The 19,072-nt window shown below is 44.2% G+C and overlaps 1 protein-coding gene across 8 annotated transcripts in view; it reads right to left on the bottom strand.

Moving 5' to 3' along the window:
- The window catches only part of CFAP221 (cilia and flagella associated protein 221), a 104,489-nt gene that overhangs the window by 73,658 nt on the left and 11,759 nt on the right, over window positions 1-19,072 (bottom strand). For all 8 annotated transcript variants that reach the window (XM_053909670.1, XM_053909662.1, XM_053909647.1 and 5 more), the window contains 3 exons: window positions 17,679-17,765; window positions 17,435-17,533; window positions 15,423-15,523 (listed from right to left, as the gene is read on the bottom strand). In XM_053909670.1, the coding sequence (XP_053765645.1) occupies window positions 15,423-15,523; window positions 17,435-17,533; window positions 17,679-17,765 (287 nt within the window). The remainder of the gene's footprint in view (window positions 1-15,422; window positions 15,524-17,434; window positions 17,534-17,678; window positions 17,766-19,072) is intronic.

The raw sequence follows: 19,072 nt of genomic DNA, 5'->3' as shown, positions 1-19,072 counted from the left end.
GTGCTTGAGGCGTTAACCCCAGCCATCGGCTCAGAGCCACCCAGTGAGGTAAAGCTGGCTGCTCAAGAATCTTCTGCTAAAAGCTGCATGTTTGCATTTTCTGAACTAAAACAAAACAAAAAAAAAAAAACAAAAAAAAAACAAAAAACCCTGCCGGAGCTTTTATATATGCCCAATTTAAAACTAATTTTAGACCTCCGATAATTCCCATAGAAAAGGTGTAAGGGTATTTGTTTAGTGATGATTACGTGAAACCAAGTTCCTGATGCATTAACCAGTCTGGAAAAACAAACAATTCCTTAAGGGCAAAGAATTCCAAGTACCCTGATTCTGAAGGAGATATTGCAGTGCAAGTAATACAGAATACAAATTTGTGTTCCTTACTGCAGCTCATATTATGGCTGTCGAATTCGCACAGATGACCACCAAAATCATAAATCAAGGACAGTCTGGATGACTTTGGGTCACAAAGAATTTTGACAAATATAAAGTTTAGTTTATTCAGAAATGTTTCCTGTTTGAAAAAAACAGAGTCCCATTAGATTCTAAGGGGACTTAGAAATTCTACACTAAATTCCTATGCTAAATACCATTAAAACCATAAAACAGACTCTTGACTACAGAAAACAAATTGAGGGTTGCTGGAGGGGAGGCAGGCAGGGGATGGGCTAACTGGATGGGTATGGGTGATGGGTATTAAGGAGGGCACTTGTGATGAGCACTGGGTTTTGTTTGTAAGTGATGAATCACTAAATTCTACTCCTGAAACGAATATTACACTGTATGTTAACTAACTGGAATTTAAATAAAAACATGAAATAAACAAAAACAAAAAACTGATCTACACTGAAGAAACATGAATAAATACATGTATCTTATGCCTATGGTTTCACAGGCACAAACAGGACCCTGAGTTCTTCTGTAACTTATAGAAAGCGGCCAGTTAAAAATCTCAAAGCAGATAGAAGTTAGTTAACTTTTGAAGTTAACCACAACTTTTATACCTGTTACTTTATTATTTAAACATTTTATTGGTTATGCTAAGGCTCTGTATAAATATCTATTAAGTACGTTAAAAGGATATACAAAAACATACTAAGTACTTCAAAAGAATTGTTCCCTATTTTGCGGCACCTGGGTGGCTCAGTCTGTTAAGCACCTGACTCTTGATTCGAGCTCGGGTCATGATCTCATGGTTTGTGGGTTCAAGCCCTGTATCAGGTTCACACTGATAGTGTGGAGCCTGCTTGGGATTCTCTCTCTCTCTCTCTCTCTCTCTCTCTCTGCCCCTCCCCCATTCACACTCTGTCTCTTTTTCAAAAATAAATAAAAATTAAAAAAAAAAAAAACTTTTAGAAGCCATTTCCTTTCATTATCCCATCAGCAAGATAAGCCTAGAAAATCCCAAGACCTTTCCTCAAATGTTACTGGCCTCCTCTCAAGCACTGCTATGCACACAGAGACAAAGGAAGAAATTTGGGGGCTGGCTAGTTATTTTTCTTTAAGCTTTAGATGTAAATTTTTGTATTCAGAGTGTGACCCCCAAAACAGAAAGAAAGCAGACATAATGGTTAGTTGCCTGATAAACCAGACCCCACCCCCCACAAACAGGCAACAATTTGAAAAGACATAGAGTTGAGGGTAAATTACGTTTCAAATTTCAAAGTATGTCTTTTCATCTAAGATAATTTATGTTTGTATGAACTTTCATTTGCTGCTTATCTTATTTTCAAAGACACAATTAATCTCACCAGGATTGGAGCCTCAAACCAGAAGCAGAGTGGACCGGTGGTCCTTAATGATATAGTCAAATAAAGAAAAACACAAATTTACATGTTCAAGTAGCAGGCATTTTTTTTTTTATTTTTATTTAAAAAAAATTTTTTTTTTTAACGTTTATTTATTTTTGAGACAGAGAGAGACAGAGTATGAACGGGGGGAAGGGCAGAGAGAGAGGGACACAGAATCGGAAGCAGGCTCCAGGCTCTGAGCCATCAGCCCAGAGCCCGACGTGGGGCTTGAACTCACAGACCGCGAGATCGTGACCTGAGCTGAAGTGGGACGCTTAACCGACCGAGCCACCCAGGCGCCCCTCAAGTAGCAGGCATTTAATTATTTTTTACACCTAGAGAATTAAACACCACCCTCCTTTTTAGCCTAAGCTTAGACCAAAATTGGAGGCAAAGAACAAGAAAAAGTCAAAGAATCAGGGAGATTCGATGTCTTTGTCTTGCTGGCCTGGCCTTTGAGCTCCTTTCTTGCCTTTGGTTCAACTCTTTTCTCAACCTAATTACTTAGTCCTCCCTGTTGGTAAAATCCCCCGTTCCCTGCTCTCATTCATGCCTCTGTAGTTTAGAAAAAGGTGCAACACTAGGGAAAAATCAGAATTAAATGAGGTCACTTCTGCCTTCTTGGTAAAAGAAGTTAAGGCATTTCTCTAGGGGCTGGAATGGAACGGAATTCGGAAAAAGTTCGAGGTGACCATGACATGTTATCTGCCATCCGCAGAGATAATATGTGCCCTATTCATATTTTTTTTAAAAAAACACTTAAAAAACGGTAAGGCATACATAACATAAAATGTACCATTTTAACTATTTTTAAGTATACAGTTCGGTGGCATTAGGCACATTCACACTGTTGTGTGACTATCACCACCATCCTTCTCCAGAACTCTTTTCATCCTGCAAAACTGATACGCTGTTCCCATTAAACACTAACTGCCCCTTCCTCCACACCCCCAGCCCCTGGCAGCCTCCACTCCTTCTACCTTCTGTCTCTGAATATGCCTGCTCTAAGCACCTCCTGTCAGCGGTCTCATACAATAATATATAATACCTTTTAAAAATTAAACATTAACTTCATTTTAAAATGAGAGTATTCAGATAAATAATAAATATTAGAGAAAACTGCACCTTGCAACTCCCCAGAGGGATAATATGGGGCAAGGAAGGAAATTCAGGGGGTGCTCCTTTGAGTCGGAGCAGGGCTTGTGGCTGAAGACCAGAGAACAGGGACATCTGGCATCAAGCAAGACAGTCACATTCAAGGGAAAGGAAGCAACTAAATCGAGACATGAAGGGAGATGAAAAGCCTCCTGCAGACTGCTTTTTCCTTTTGTTGAGAAAAATATAGCGTTTATTCGGAAAAGATAAGAGGATACACTAAAAACTACTGCTAGGCCTCTTCTTCTTTTAGAACAGAGGGCAGAAGGAACCTCACGCCAACTGTGTTCCAAACATACTTCCTCAGAGCTAAGTGCCCTATAATGTCTGGCCTGACACAGCCAGCAGGGCGCCCAGCTGCCAGCTTCTAGTCTTATGGCTTACCCACCAGCAATTACTAGAACTAAAAGCTCACTTGGAAGAGGAGCAAGAAATGAATTTTTAAAGCCAAGCAACTTAAATTCAAGTAATTCTGGTCTTGAAATGGTATTAGGATTTTTCATAAGAAATTTGGGGCATATTCAAGAGAAAGCAACTACTTAAGAAAAAAAGAGTCACAATTCAGTGGGCTGGTAGCTAGTGACTCTGTTCTAAGTGTTTTGACAGGCATTAAATCATCACATTCTAGAAACCACATTAAAAGTGTGTGTATGCGGGGCGCCTGGGTGGCTCAGTCAGTTGAGCGGCCGACTTCAGCTCAGGTCATGATCTCGCGGTCCGTGAGTTCGAGCCCCGCGTCGGGCTCTGTGCTGACAGCTCAGAGCCTGGAGCCTGTTTCAGATTCTGTGTCTCCCTCTCTCTGACCCTCCCCCGTTCATGCTCTGTCTCTCTCTGTCTCAAAAATAAATAAACGTTAAAAAAAATTTTAAAAAAAGTGTGTATGCACATGCGTGTGTAGGTTCTACCTTTGAGGTAGAACATGGAGTGCAACAACAGTGGTGACCAGATGTGGCTGCTTGGATAGTGTTTGGTGTGAGATGTAATAGCTGTATAAACCAAGCGAGGAGGAGGAGTGCCCAGAATCATGGAAACATGCCACCTTTAATTACCGCCCCCGATGCACACGTTCATTTTTCAATTTAGCGGTATCTCTCCAGGACCGAAAACTATCCACAGGAACGTGCTTTGGGTGGACTTATGAAAACTCCCTGTGTTGTATTCTTGAATATCAGAATTAGGAACTGACCCATGAATATTTTTTGCAGCATTTAAAATGTAGAACATCTGGGGTGCCTGGGTGGCTCAGTTGGCTGGGCGTCCAACTCTTGATATACGCTCAGGTCCTGAGCTGGCGGTCGTGGGATCGGACCCAGGCCGGGCTCCTCGCTGAGCATGGAGGTTGCTTAGGATTCTCCCTCTCTTCCTCTCCCCTCTCTCAACTCCTGTGCGCGGGTGCATGCATGTGCCCTCACTCTCAAAATAAATAAGTAAACATTAAAATAAATAAAACGTAGGGGTGCCTGGGTGGCTCAGTCAGTTGAGCGTCTGCCTTCAGCTCAGGTCATGATCTCACGGTTCATGAGTTTAAGCCCCTCATCGGGCTCGCTGCTGTCAGCACAAAGCCTGCTTCTTCAGATCCTCTATCCCCCTCTCTCTCTCAAAAATAAAAAATAAACATTAAAAAGATTAAAATGTTCTACATTTTACTTATTTATTTTTTTTTAAGTAGGCTTCATACCCAGTGCTAGGCTTGAACTCCCGACCCTGAAATCAAGACCTGAGCTGACATCAAGAATTGGACACTTGGGGCGCCTGGGTGGCTCAGTCGGTTAAGCGGCCGACTTCGGCTCAGGTCATGATCTCGAGGTCCGTGAGTTTGAGCCCTGCATCAGGCTCTGTGCTGACAGCTCAGAGCCTGGAGCCTGTTTCAGATTCTGTGTCTCCCTCTCTCTGACCCTCCCCCATTCATGCTCTGTCTCTCTCTGTATCAAAAATAAATAAACATTAAAAAAAAAATTAAAAAAAAAAAAAAAGAATCGGACACTTAACTGACTGAGCCACCCAGGCGACCCTAAAAAGTAAAACATTTACAAGTTCTTACTGCTTGGTCCGTGATACTAGCTTGGTAGTTTCACGTAAGTCACAACATTTATATACTGTTGAGTTTAAGGAATCATTTGAAAGACTAGAGGACCCTAAACCACGGAAACATGCCACCTTTAATTACTGCCCCCGATGCACACGTTCATTTGCTCTAGATGCCGGCTATACATTTGTGCCGCTCCTTTCCTGAGCCCCACGCAAACCAAGTGAGCAGTTTTCCAAATAAATCTGTACAGAAACTAAGGGAGGAAAGCAGAGTATGAAAGCCAGGCTTCAATAGGGTCAATAGTGTTTTCCCCATTTTCAGTTTTCTAGACTTGCCATCACTTTCTCCAAGAGTCAAAAGTCTAGATTTCAACATTTTGTGAGACAAACTTGAAAAAAAAAATAATTTAGGCCTTCCGTTGAAAGTTCCCTTTGTTGGGGCGCCTGGGTGGCTCAGTCGGTTAAGCATCCGACTTCGGCTCAGGTCATGATCTCGCGGTCTGTGGGTTCGAGCCCCGCGTCGGGCTCTGTGCTGACAGCTCAAAGCCTGGAGCCTGTTTCAGATTCTGTGTCTCCCTCTCTCTCTGGCCCTCCCCCGTTCATCCTCTGTCTCTCTCTGTCACAAAAATAAATAAATGTTAAAAAAAAAAATTAAAAAAAAAGATATTTAAAAAAAAAAAAAGAAAGAAAAGAAAGTTCCCTTTGTTGATGGTACCCACGTCTGCCGACTGAAAGGGGAAAGCAGGGGCGCCTGGGTGGCTCAGTAGGTTAAGCGGCCGACTTCGGCTCAGGTCATGATCTCGCGGTCTGTGGGTTCGAGCCCCGCGTTGGGCTCTGTGCTAACAGCTCAGAGCCTGGAGCCTGTTTCAGATTCTGTGTCTCCCTCTCTCTCTGGCCCTCCCCCGTTCATCCTCTGTCTCTCTCTGTCTCAAAAATAAATAAACGTTAAAAAAAAATTAAAAAAAAAGAAAGGGGAAAGCATTTATACCCTTTCATTATTAATATAGATCCCTATGGTTTAGGGGTGGGATGATTTTCTTTCCTGCTAAAATTCATAGAGACTGGGTCAAGATATTAGCTCAACAAAGGGATATTAAATCAAAGCAATTTTAACTATAAAATGTGGTAGAATTTTTCATATAGTAAACATTTAGGCTGTTAAGTGACAGCAATTTTTTAAGTCAGCTTTGAAGCAATTTTGAAATGCAAGTTCACGACGGCTCAATAATCCCAAGTAGGGGCCAAAATGAATTAAAGCACAAGTGTGTTGATGAGCTCAAGTTGCCTTTGTTAGAAAGTTTCCACAAAATGCTGCTGCTCCTTCAAGTCAACTCTGACTTTGGGATATGAGAAATGAGTCTCTAGAATGAATAAGGAACGTGTTTCCCTGGATGAGCTAAGAAATGGGAATTATTCTCTTTGGGTAGCGAGGGCTCCCAAAAACCCCTCTAAAGATCAATTTTGTAGTCATTCTGGTACCTTCTTTCTAACTCAGGTATAGCTGGTCTCTTCACACAGAGACTCTTTCCTGGCACAGTTCAAAAAAGGACCTGGTTGCTGTCTATGCTGGGCATCTGCGCTGTCGATCTTTCCCTCCAGTGCTAGTTTAAGGATGCACCTTCTCCCATGGCCCACATGCTTTCAACTGTAGGACAGTGAGAGAACTGAGTTTTATTCAGACATCCTACTCTGACTTTGGCCATTCCCACACTTTCTAAAATGAGGCATGAGGTTCAGTTCCTAAGGAAAAGAATCCTTTGGTAAATTCTTAAACTTGTGTAAAAGTTCCAGAGGCTAAAATATCCTGGCTTTGGAATGGTGCAGCCAGGGACAGGTTCTACTGGTGTTGTTAATGTGACCCTGTGGTCTACACAGCATCTGTATCCCTGAGATAAACTCAAGAGTTCCACTTGCTTTAGATCAACATGGCTGCTTTGTCTATGGCACAGCCCAGAGTGAAAAATGGGAAGTGACAGGGAATCCAGGGGAGGACCCAGGTGACTTTCACATACGCTTGTCTAAAGCACACTAACCAAACAGTCAACAGAGTCAGCTTGGGGCAAGGAAGATCAGTTGATGCTCCATGGAGAGAACAACCGGTCAACTGACTGGGTTTGTTCCAGATTTCAACCAGTTATTTGGTAGCAGGTTGGCACCACTAGAGAAACCACAGAGTATGATGAATTAATATGAATTGTTTAGAACCACACAAATGGAAAGATACCGAATTTCAGTACCTAAAAGCAGCAAGTTCTTCTTCACTTGCGCATATAGGAAGGGGAAAATCGTATTTTATCGACAGCACTCTCTAAGATATCACGTGATCACGGAATTTAATCAGCCAGGGTGGTGAGACTAATTATAAAGCAGAATTTCAAACTACAAAAGGGAAAGAGAGTTGAAAGTCCTCTGCACCCCAGTGTTTGATTTAGAGATGTTGGACAGAAACCAGAATGCAACTTTTGGTTATTTACAGAAGCTGTCAAAAATACATTTTACCAGATCTCGAGCCACCATGGTTGTTTATGGGTAGCTGGCAAATGTCCACGTGGGATTTTATCTCAGTAAGGAAAATTTACAACCGTCAAATGCAGCCAGTGGAAATAGGGTTGATGAATATATGTGAGTCTACTTCATGACCTTGTGGAAAATGTGTGAGGACTATCCCGTCCTCAGAGAGGCACTATCCAGGCCAGACTTGCTTCTCTCCAGAAGCAACCTCAAAGTAAGAAAGCAAACTTGGTGGTATTAAATGCAGGCCCTGTGATTTCTAGCCATTTTGTCTAAATTGATTCTATAGGCAAAGGGAAAATATACCCTCTGAATCTACCTTCTGTTTGGATTTATATTTTCCCATCACCTTTGTCTTTGTAATTTTTCTTTAGCTGTAGAAATGGCTGCTTTACTCTAACATTTACAAATCTAAGTGCCCATTGGAACTCTCATACATTGGCAGTAGAAATTAAAAATGGTGCAGCCACTTTGGAAATTAGTTCCACAGTTCCTTGAAACACTACACATAGAGTCCCATATTCCCTAGCAATTGCACTCCTAGGTATACACCCAACACAACTGAGCACATGTAGCCACATAAAAACATGCACACAAATGTTGCATTATCCAAGGTGGCCCAAAAGTGGAAACAATCAACATCCATCAACCGATGAAGGGATAAATAAAATGTGGTACCGGCACACAGTGGAATATTACTTGGCAACAAAAAGGAATGAAGTGTTGATACATGTTGTAAGTTAGATGAACCTGGGACACATGATGCTAAGTGAAAGAAGTCAGTCACAGAAGACCACGTAATGTATGCTGCCATCATATGAACGTCCAGGATAGGCAAATTTATAGAGACAGAAAGTCGGAGTCTGCTTGAGACTAGGAAGTTTGAGGGGAAAAATGAAGAGTGGATAATGGGTTTCCTTTTGGGGTAATGAAAATGTTCTAAAATTGATTGTGGTTATGGCTGCATATACTAAAATCCATTGAACCATACGTATTATTTTATTATTTATTTTTTTTTGAATGTTTATTTATTTTGAGAGAGAGAGAGATAGAGAGTGAGCAGGAGAGGGACAGAGAGAGACAGAGAGAGAGAGGAGACAGAGAGAGAAGGAGACGAGAATCTCAAGCAGGCTCCTCACTGTCAGTATGGAGCCTGACACAGGGCTTGAACTCACGAACTGGGAGATCATGACCTGAGCTGAAACCAAGAGCCAGACGCTTAACCAATTGAGCCTTCAGACGACCTGAACTGCACATTTTAAATTAGTAAGTTTTATGACATGTGAATTATATCTCAACAAAACTTGTTTTTTTGTTTATTTTTTTTAAGTATAAATGCCAAGACAAAAGAGCTCCTGATCCTGGACTTACAGCCACACCCTCCTCCCTGCCCTGCCCCTCTGTGCACTTGCCACTGGGCCACTCTCCCCAGCTGGGGCCCAGTACCTGCCTGGCTGTTCCAGAGCTTCACACACGCCCCTTAGCTGCTAGCCCAGCTGCTCAGTGTCGGAAGGCCACCTTCAACTTGGCCGCCGCCTTCCTGCTCCAAGCTTCTCATCCCGATTTCTCTATATGCTGTCTACCTTTGCTCAAGTGTGAGCCAACCCGTCTGGGTCTCACGTGTGTGTTACTTAGGTAAAAATCTCTTGGGTGATGATGATGATGATGCTGGCGATAGCTAATATGAATCAGGAGCTACATGCTAAGCACCGTTCTGACTATTAGTAAGTATTAAAAACTTACAAATGTTGTTAACTATTAATAAGTCCTACTTTAACCTGCTTAATCCTCCAGAACAACTTTAAGAGGCAGAGACTCTTACGCACTGTATTTTACAGATGAGGATTCTAAGAGGCAGAGAGAGGCTGTCATTTTTCCGGGTCACACAGCCAGCATGCAGCAGAGGGAGCCTGGAGTAGACACACAGACAGAACGGCTCCAGAGCCATCAGTGGGTCCGTGCTGTGGAACCCGACCCTTGGCTGCCTTGTCTCCTTTTCAGTGTTTTTGCTGAAAGTCCTCAGAGGCCAGTCAAGTAACAAAAAGGAGTGAGGAGCAACTCACATACAGCCCTGTGAGGTGTTAAGGAGTGGTGGGGACTGCGGTGAGCTGGCAAAGGCACTGCCATCTAAATAGGCGGCTTCAGGTGTGCCCGGGTGGCTCAGTCGGTTAAGCGTCCGACTCCTGGTTTTGGCTCAGGTCATGATCTCATGGTTTGTGAGATCAAGACGCAAGTCGGGATCTGTGCTGATAGTGAGGAGCCCGCCTGGGATTCTCTCTCTCTCCCTCTCTGCCTTTCTCTCTCTCTCAAAATAAATACATAAACTTTAAAAAAAAAATAAAGAGGCAGCTTGTGTTTTATCTCCATTGAACTAACTGTGATCATGCAGGACCGTGGGCCCAGTATTGCTGGATCTTTTCTTTTTTTTTTTTTAATGCATTTTAAATGTTTATTTACTTTTGAGAGAGACAGACAGCATGAGCAGGGGAGGGGCAGAGAGGCGGGGGGGGGGGGGGACAGAGGTCTGAAGCGGGCTCCACGTTGACAACAGTGACCCCGTGAGGGGCTCGAACCCATGAACCGTGAGATCATGACCTGATCTGAACTTGGATGTTTAACCGACTGAGCCACCCCGGCACTTTTCTTTTAAAAAAAAAAAAGTAAAAATCTAAATTTTTATGTGAAATCTTTTGATTTTTAAATGTTGACAGCGAATTCAAGGTTTAAAAAAAAACAAAACCAAACTGTGCGGGCCACCACCATCTGAACGAAACCAAACAGGTCAGCAGTTTAATTAAATCAGAAGCTACAAATTGGGGGTCAGCAGGTCCAATTCAGAGTGGATGAATGGACGCATGAATGGATGGATGGATGGATGGATGGATGGATGAATGAATGAATGAAGCAATGACAAGGTGGGGACTAAAAACAGTCTTCAACAGACAAGCTTTGGTGGACTTCGTTCTCTTCCAACAATCTAAAATCTCCTTAGAAAACCATGCCGGGATTTAGGTTTTCCATGAGGAGGCACAAACGGAGAGGCCGAGGATGCGGAGCTAAGGTGGGAGCAGAGAGAGCCAGAAACAAGACTGCAAGCAGTCAGGCACCCCCATCTCTAAAAGACACCAAGACAGGTGGACGCAGGGCAGAAGGAGGTGCTGACTGGAGTTGCCCCGGGGCAGGGCGGGGTGGGAAGGAGAGCCGGGTGAGGCGGGCACAGAAGCAGCTGGGACAAGTGTAGAGTTCAGCATGCGACGACGTGCATCCCTGTCTAGTCCCCGCCCCAATCTCTCAAGCAGCCCCTGCAGAAACTGAAGGAGCAGTGTTGAGGGTGTTCCGTGTGCATAGAGGTGGCGGGGCGGTGGGGGGGGGGGGGGCTCACACTGAGGCAGAGAAAGAGCCAGAAGCCCACTGCCAGAGATGTCCCAATGGGCCGCACAGGTGAGGAAATACTGTGATAAGAACAAAAATGAGGCCTCAGGGAGACTGGTGGTCACGAATGAGGCGATCGCTTCTCATGGGTCTGAGCAGCAGCTGGGAACAAGTCTGCCCTTGTAGGGAGGAATATTTCATCACCGGTAATATTTAGAATTGTTGGTGTATGGCGCTATTCAAAAGGAGTCTGACTTCTAGAAGGTTTTGTCCTCTTCAAATATTTTTCCACGGGGGCGTCTGGGTGGCTCAGTCGGTTAAGCGTCAAACTTCGGCTCAGGTCATGATCTCACGCTTTGTGAGTTCGAGCCCCGCGTCGGGCTCTGTGCTGACAGCCTGGAGGCTGCTTCGGATTCTGTGTCTCCCTCTCTCTCTGCCCCTCCCCTGCTCATGCTCTGTCTCTCTGTCTCAAAAATAAACAAACACTAAAAAAAACACAAAAACAAAAAAAACAAAAACAAACAAAAAAAACCCCACAACACCTCAGTTCAGAGATATTCTCCTCTAGAAAATCCTGTCTGAGCACTTCCCACCCCCTGTCCCAAATGCCCTCACTTCCCACTGCACTGGGTTAGGTGTCCTTGCTCTGAATACACCCACATTAGACATTAGGATTGTCTGCTTAGTCATGATCTCAGCTCTTAAGCATCTCTGTGTACTCAGTACCTAACATGGTGCGTTGCACCCACTGGCATTCAGTAAACGTCTAATGAATGAATGAATCAATCCCAAATAAAGAACCCACCCAAAGGGTACCTTCAACCCTCAAGGTAGCCTAGAATGAACAGAGAACATTTAAGGTGAAAGCCATTTCAAATCCTTCCCTCCTGCCCTATAACCAGATGTTTTTAGATTGAACGAAGCAGAAGACAGTTTGGACAGTTAACAGTTGTTAAGTAAAGGGCATAAAGCCTTGGGAGGATACTGCCTGCTGCCAGTATGTGTGAAGGAAAAAAGGAGCATGCTTATCCTTTGACAGAGTTTTAAAAAATTCACACCATTATACACAGTAACTCAGTTTAATAAACTGTTTAGCTGAAATTTTCATTCTGATTATAAATGAAGGGCATTATGTACAAAATAGTTTGGGAAAAGCTTCTCAGTAAGTTGGTAGATTTATGTATAAGAATCAGACTAATGTCTGCACTATAAGCTACATTGTTTTCACCAGTTTATTAAACCATTGTTCTCAATTCCTTTTTTTTAACTTTTTTTTTAATGTTTATTTATTTTTGAGAGAGAGAGAGAGAGAAAGAGACAGAGCATGAGCAGAAGAGGGCAGAGAGAGAGGGAGACAGAGAATCCAAAGCAGGCTCCAGGCTCTGAACTGTCAGCACACAGCCTGACACAGGGCTGGCACCCATGAACCATGAGATCATGATCTGAGCCAAAGTTGGACGCTTAACCGACTGAGCCACCCAGGTGCCCCTGCCATTGTTCTCAATTCCTAAGCTTGGCTTATGACCCAAACAAAAAGTAATTTGAAATTTGTGGAGGGGAAAAAAGGAAAGAAAGAAGGAGGGAGGGAAGGAAGGAAGGAAGGAAGGAAGGAAGGAAGGAAGGAAGGAAAGAAGGAAAGAAGGATTCAAGAACTAGGAAGTTAGATAGTTCCTACTTTTCTACCACTTTGATTTTCATAAAAGTCACTATAGTCACCCATTTAAAGGAAACAGCTATATTTGGCCTCAAAATGCATAGAGTGAGTGGGTCCTGCCAGGAGGGACTCAACTTTGCAGAGCACTTAGCACTGACAAGGACTAGGTGAAGACAGGAAGGGTTGAAGAGGGGGAGAGAGGAAATACTGGGATAGAGCTCTGGCAAAATGTATTCCGGAAAATAAACAGAGGGCTGAAGAGCAAGGGGGCAAGAATATATGTCAGTGAAAATGTCAAAATCTGATAATACCCATCGTTCGGCAGTGGTATAGGCAGAGAGGAATTCTCTTGCGCTGCAGGTAGGCATGTGAATGGGCATAGCCATTCTGGAAAACAAGCTGGTGTTACAAAGTTAACAGTGAACTTGTGGTAGACCATCCACTTGTAGATGCATACCCTGGAGAAACTCTAGAACATGTGCTCCACACCACGTGCAGGGATGTACATCAGCAGTGCTGGTCAAAGCAAGGCACCTGGGTGGCTGAGCATCCGCTTTCAGGCTCGGGTCACGATCTCACTGTTCATGAGTTCATAGTTCAAGCCCCGCATCGGACTCACTGCTGTCAGCACAGAGCATGCTTCTTCAGATCCTCTGTCACCCCCACTCTCTGCCTCTCCCTCGCTCATGCTCTCTCTCAAAAATAAATAAAACGTTAAAAAAAACTAAAATAAAAAAAAATCGTGGTCAATCCATTCAGTGGACACCAACTCTAGCTATGTGAGTTAACATGGCGAAACCACAAAACCCTAATGTGGAATAGAAAAGGCAAGTTGCAGGAGAACTTACATACAGTAAGATTCCACTTATATAAAGATCCCACACTGGCAAAATGAAACAATGTGTTACTTAGGGGTGCATGCGTATGTGGCAAAACTACTAAAATACATCAAAGAAATGATTATCACAAAAGTCCAAGTAGTAGCTGCAAAGTTACTGGTAATGTGTTATGTCTTGAAGGCAGTGTTCATTATATTATTATTGTTTAAACCTTACAGAGCCCGACGCGGGGCTCGAACTCAAAGACCGCGAGATCATGACCTGAGCCGAAGTCGGCCGCTTAACCGACTGAGCCACCCAGGCTATACACATAACTATATATTCTTCTGTGTGTATTATTTATTTGTAATTCTTAAAGAATTTGAGAAAAAAAGTATAGACGGATGGAGAGTCAGAGGTCATGGGAAGGTGTGTGGGCTGGGGGGCGGGTACAAGGAGAAGGTTACACGTCGGCTGAACTAAGGCCACTATTTCAGAATTGATTTGGGGGTTTCGCTCAAGGATGCCAAATGGTACTACAAAGGAAGGGCCATGAAGCTATACATATTAGTCTATAAGCTCTCCCTCATCCCAAAGGGTTCAGCTGGCTCTCTCTCTATCTAACCCTGCTATCTGGTCATTAGCAATTTGTACACACCCTGCTCAGTGCTGCTGCAGGCACTTGAACTTGCTTTCACCCCCAAAGCATGCTGAAACCCAGTCTTTGTTCACCATCCGGACCTATAGCAAGAGACATCTAGTATCTGCCAGCTACTGGGTGGATTAACACCCTCCAGTGGCTAAATCACCTATAAGATATAGTCCAGGCTCTCTGCTGCCACCATGCCTTTGTACGTGCTATTTCCCCGCCTCAAATGTCATCCTCATATTCTACCACCCTATGGAGTCCTCTTAGGACAACCAGATGTCACCCCCAGAGAAGTGAGGAGTAATCACTCCCATTTCTCCAGTCAGCTTCATCTTCTGGGCCTATATAGGACCCCAAACGTGTCTCTAATACATATAGCACTTAGCGATCGATGTAATTAACCGATGCCATGATTCTATCCCCATTAGACTCTGAGACATTCAGAATCAGAACCTTTGTCGATTTACCTTTTTGCCATGGGTGATATTCAAAGTGTCAATCAATCGGGACTTCTGGGCAGCACTCAAGTAGAGTGGCTATAAGGCTGAGGCCATGTCCTGCAGATGTCTCCCCCCGACCCCCAAATTGCCAGGTATCAACAACTTAGTGGCTGAATCATTAAAAGGTGGCACGGAGGGCAGGAAAGGGGCCAGGCAGCTGGGATGGAGGGACGGGAGCTCAGGACAGTATATATTTCCCAACCAGTATAGAAGTATTAACAACTGGCATGGCCATTATATAGCTTTATCTAACAGCTCAGTATCCATCTTTTTATATCTTTAGGGACAGGTAGAGATATTTAGGTATGAGTAGTAAATATTTAATAAATATTTACTGGAAAAAAACAACAACAGGTACATGACACGGGAGACTATTTTCCCAATAAGACAGGGTCGAGGAATCTGAGACGTGGCTTGGACAGTAACTTTCTGTTCTTTTTGCTTTCCCATCCAAAGCAGAGTTTGGTTAATGGATGGGCACAAAATCCAAGTTGGTCCAATAAGACTCAATCCTGGGACTTTTGCTTGAACACCCCCAACCCCTCCAGTCCCTCCAACCCGTTGCCAACAGTGTTTAAAGCTTCTGGCAGCTTTCTTACCCCTGTGAAGGGGAAGCCTCTTGTGAAAGAAGCCTGCAGAGAGAGAAGCAGAACCAAGAAATGGAGAGAGGCAGGTTCCTGAAAGCTGATTTAAACCCCTAGAACCAGCCATGCCTGAAGATCCACCTTGCAGCTTTCAGTTAAATGGCCCAATAAATTCCCTTCCTTGCTCACGATATTGTGACATGGGCTTTTGTTTTTGTTTTATCTTTCTGACTATTAAGTCCAGGCTAACTCAGCTAGAAAAATACAAATCTAGGAAAAATACAAATCTCAGTTTCTGTTATGCGTATCTCTTAACTTTTCATGACCTATGACATTTTGGTAGGTCATCTTGGTAACTCACCTTTCACCAAGGAGAACATTTGATAGATTTATAAATGAGGGAAAGTCCAGTGTGTTCATGACAGGATAGGCATGGATAGGAATGAGCAAAGTGTCATCTCCCTAAAATTAATGGGAAAAAAAGTCAAGTTTATCATACTGGAGGCTATAATTTTCAAAGGTGAACTTGTAGGCACTTTATTGCTTATGTTGTTTTCTATCGTTAAAAATATTTCCTTAAGAAAGCTGAGTGCTTAAACAGAACATTAGACATACTGAGCTTTCTTAGCTATAACCAAAATGTAGGCGATTCTAAGCACATTTCATTGAAGCGATATTCACTATTACCCAGGGGAGATGATGCCTTTGTGTAGACACAAAGACAGTAATCTATCGGCTTCTATTTCAGAAAATTAGAAGAAAACACAATCGGCAGTAGCCTGAGAGGAACAGAAACCATGATGGCAGCAGCTGATCCAGATGGCATCGAACAGTAAACAATGAACTGGTATAGGGCACATCTACTTCCAGCCCTGCCTAACGTATGACCTTGAACAAGACCGTTAACCTCTCCAGGCCTCGATTCTTCCTTTGCAAAATGGGAATAATTTCGCCTTAACTTTAAAGGTATTTTTTTTTAATTTTTTTTTTAATGTTTATTTATTTTTGAGACAGAGAGAGACAGAGCATGAACAGGGGAGGGGCAGAGAGAGAGGGAGACACAGAATCGGAAGCAGGCTCCAGGCTCTGAGCCATCAGCCCAGAGCCGACGCGGGGCTCGAACTCACGGACCGCGAGATCATGGCCTGAGCTGAAGTCGGACGCTTAACCGACTGAGCCACCCAGGCGCCCCTAAAGGTATTTTTAAGAATGAAAGCCGGTGCTGGCCTGGAAGAGTTAAGAGCACTGAATAAATGCAAGTATCATTATTAGCGCTACCATTAAGTAGCAGCAGACGTGCTGTGGCGCTCTGTACGCCTGCCCTCGAGATTGTATTCTTGGTACAGATACTCCTTCTGAAAGCAATACTCTAATTTTTAGTTGAGCTTTTTTATTTTCTGTTTAAAAACTGAAACTCACTGGGGCGCCTGGGTGGCTCAGTAGGTTAAAGCGTCTGACTTCGGCTCAGGTCATGATCTCCCAGTAAGTGAGTTCGGGCCCCACGCTGGGCTCTGTGCTGACAGCTCGGGACCTGGAGCCTGCTTCGGATTCTGTGTCTCCCTTTCTCTCCGTGCCCCTCCCTCACTCGTGCTCTGTCTCTCTCTCTGTCTCTCAAACATGAATAAATGTCTCAAAAATTTTTTAAAAATGAAAAAAAAAACTGAAACTCATTGATCACTAAAACATACTCTTCCAGTTTTAGTTATGAAAAACTAAATTTAGTTCACCCGAAGCCTTCTTGACTTGCAAGAGCCGGACGTGGAAGAGCAAAGGGAAGTGTCGGGGTGGGGGTGGGGGGGACAGTCTGAAGAGAGGGATTGACAGCACGTGGAGCTGGGCTCCGGCTGGAGGCCACGGGACGAATTCACTGGCTTAGAAGAGGCTCACAGGGACTCACATGGCGCAGCCATCTGGGGTCAGGCCACACAGGCGCCCACCTCCCTGCAGACCCCCAGGGCTGCCTCTGAGGGCCTTCCCACAGGACACCATCCGGTCCCTGGGGTTTATAATCACAAATTAGGGGTGTTGCTAATTTTGTAACCTAGCACTTAAAGGAGTATGTCGAAGCTACTTGAAAAAAGTCCTTATCAACTCCTAGCGCTACACGATAAATGAGGTTTCTAGGCCAGGGCAGGCAGGAAACCTACAGCAAATGATGTCTCACGGCTCTGCCCTGGTTCTTTGTGGCTCTCACACCTGGGGCCCATGTCACTGGACAAGGACCCTCGTGCCACTCACGCCAACTGCCCAAGGAACACACGCACTGGGTGAGAACTTCACTTACCGTATCATTTCTTCATTCTTCCCTCAGGATGGAAGTCTTGACATCCTTCTGCCCCTTACCCCAAAAACACCAATTTTAAGAAAACTTACCTTACAGTGAACCCGAATGCAGTCGTAATAGTATCGCCACTCATCCGGAGAAAATGTAATGGTGATTGTGAGGGACAAGCCGGGGACAAGGTGGTGTTCCTAGAACACAAGTAGGCTGTCATGGGGACAGGCCCCAGAGCACACAGACAGCAGGGCTGTACCCCGTCCCAAGCCGACCTACCACCCAGAAAGCCACAACCTAACAAAGAACACAGTGGAGAATAGGTAACCGGACCACACTTACCTTTTTCACATACTTGATCTGAAAGTATTTGGTTTGAGGGGGTAAAATATGCACATGTGTGTCTTCATTGGAAATATTGACCAGATGCTGCGAGAAACAGAGAAGCATTCAGAGAAAACACGGTCTTATGTATCTGCGTACTTACCTCCGCATTTATTTAGACCTTACCTTGTTCCTGAAGGAATTTGAGGAGATAGAATTTATTGTTTAACTTTCAAAAAGATTTGAAATGCATCACACCCCTTTTAAAGAATAATAAAATAAACATAACCCCATTTAAAGGACAATAAAGCACACCCACGTGCCTTCTGCCCAGATTAGGGGCTTTACGAGAGCCTATAGCCCCCAGGAAGCTATCTGCTTAGGCACATGTCCCTCCTCCCCAGTCCTGACCAGTTACCTTGTGTGCCTTTTTGTTGAACTCTGTTAACCTCAAAAACAAAACTGCCAGGGGATGCCTGGTGGCTCAGTCAGTTGAGCATCTGATTTTGGCTCAGGTCATGATCTCACCATTTGTGAGTTCAAGCCCTACATCAGGCTCGCTGCTGTCAGCCTGTCAGCAGAGCCCGCTTTGGATCCTCTGTCCCCTCCTCTCTACTCCTCCCCTGCTTGCAATCTCCCATAAATAAACAAAAATTTAAAAAACAAAACCAAACCTGCCAGTCATCTTGCCAGCAAAAATGGGTTTATTCAGAAGCAGCAGAGAACTGCAAACCAGGACGTGCAGGCTACCGAAAAACCCATACACAAGTGCCCAGACTAAAGGAGAGGACTGCTCTCTTATAGAGGAAAGGGGGAAAGGGGGAGAGCAGTTATAAACAAAAAGTCCATTGGGGTAAACTCCACTGGAGTTTGAAGTATAGGAGTTTTTCACTGGTTGAGCTGTGCCGGTCTCTCATTGGCTGGGCTGTTGCTAGGGCAGGAGGAAAACCTTCCTTTTTCCTGCTGAGATAGTAGCACAGTACCTAAGGTACATCTCTTCCTATTGGGTGTGCAATTGCAGAGTGGTGGGGGCTGAGAGCTCCCCCTGTTGGCCACCCGACTCCTCTCAGAACCAGGTTGCCTTTCATTATGGAATTTTCACAACAACTCCATTTAGGCCTGTGACTCAACTAAGAAGAAGCCAGCCACCCGGTCATCTCCCACAGTTTCTGGAATTACATGCCACTGGTGCTGGGGGCCCAGCAACACTTAGGTGGTCAAAAAAATCAGGAAAAAGGCCTGTGGCTAGGACAGCCTCCAATCCATCCCTGGGGCAAATGGGAAAGATGTCCAGGTCGGGAATTCTCTGCCCATGAGGTAGGACAATATGATGGACAAATTAACTCGGTCTCCAAGTACAGGTGTCTTTCCTCCTTCTGCTTGAGATGGGACCAAGAACTTTGGAATCTGGG

The sequence above is a fragment of the Panthera pardus genome, unplaced genomic scaffold (genome assembly GCF_024362965.1).
Source record: "Panthera pardus isolate Hobbes unplaced genomic scaffold, ASM2436296v1 HiC_scaffold_10, whole genome shotgun sequence".
Taxonomy (NCBI): Eukaryota; Metazoa; Chordata; class Mammalia; order Carnivora; family Felidae; genus Panthera; species Panthera pardus.
Note: the sequence above shows the minus strand (reverse complement) of the source record. Positions and strands in the feature narration are given on the sequence as shown.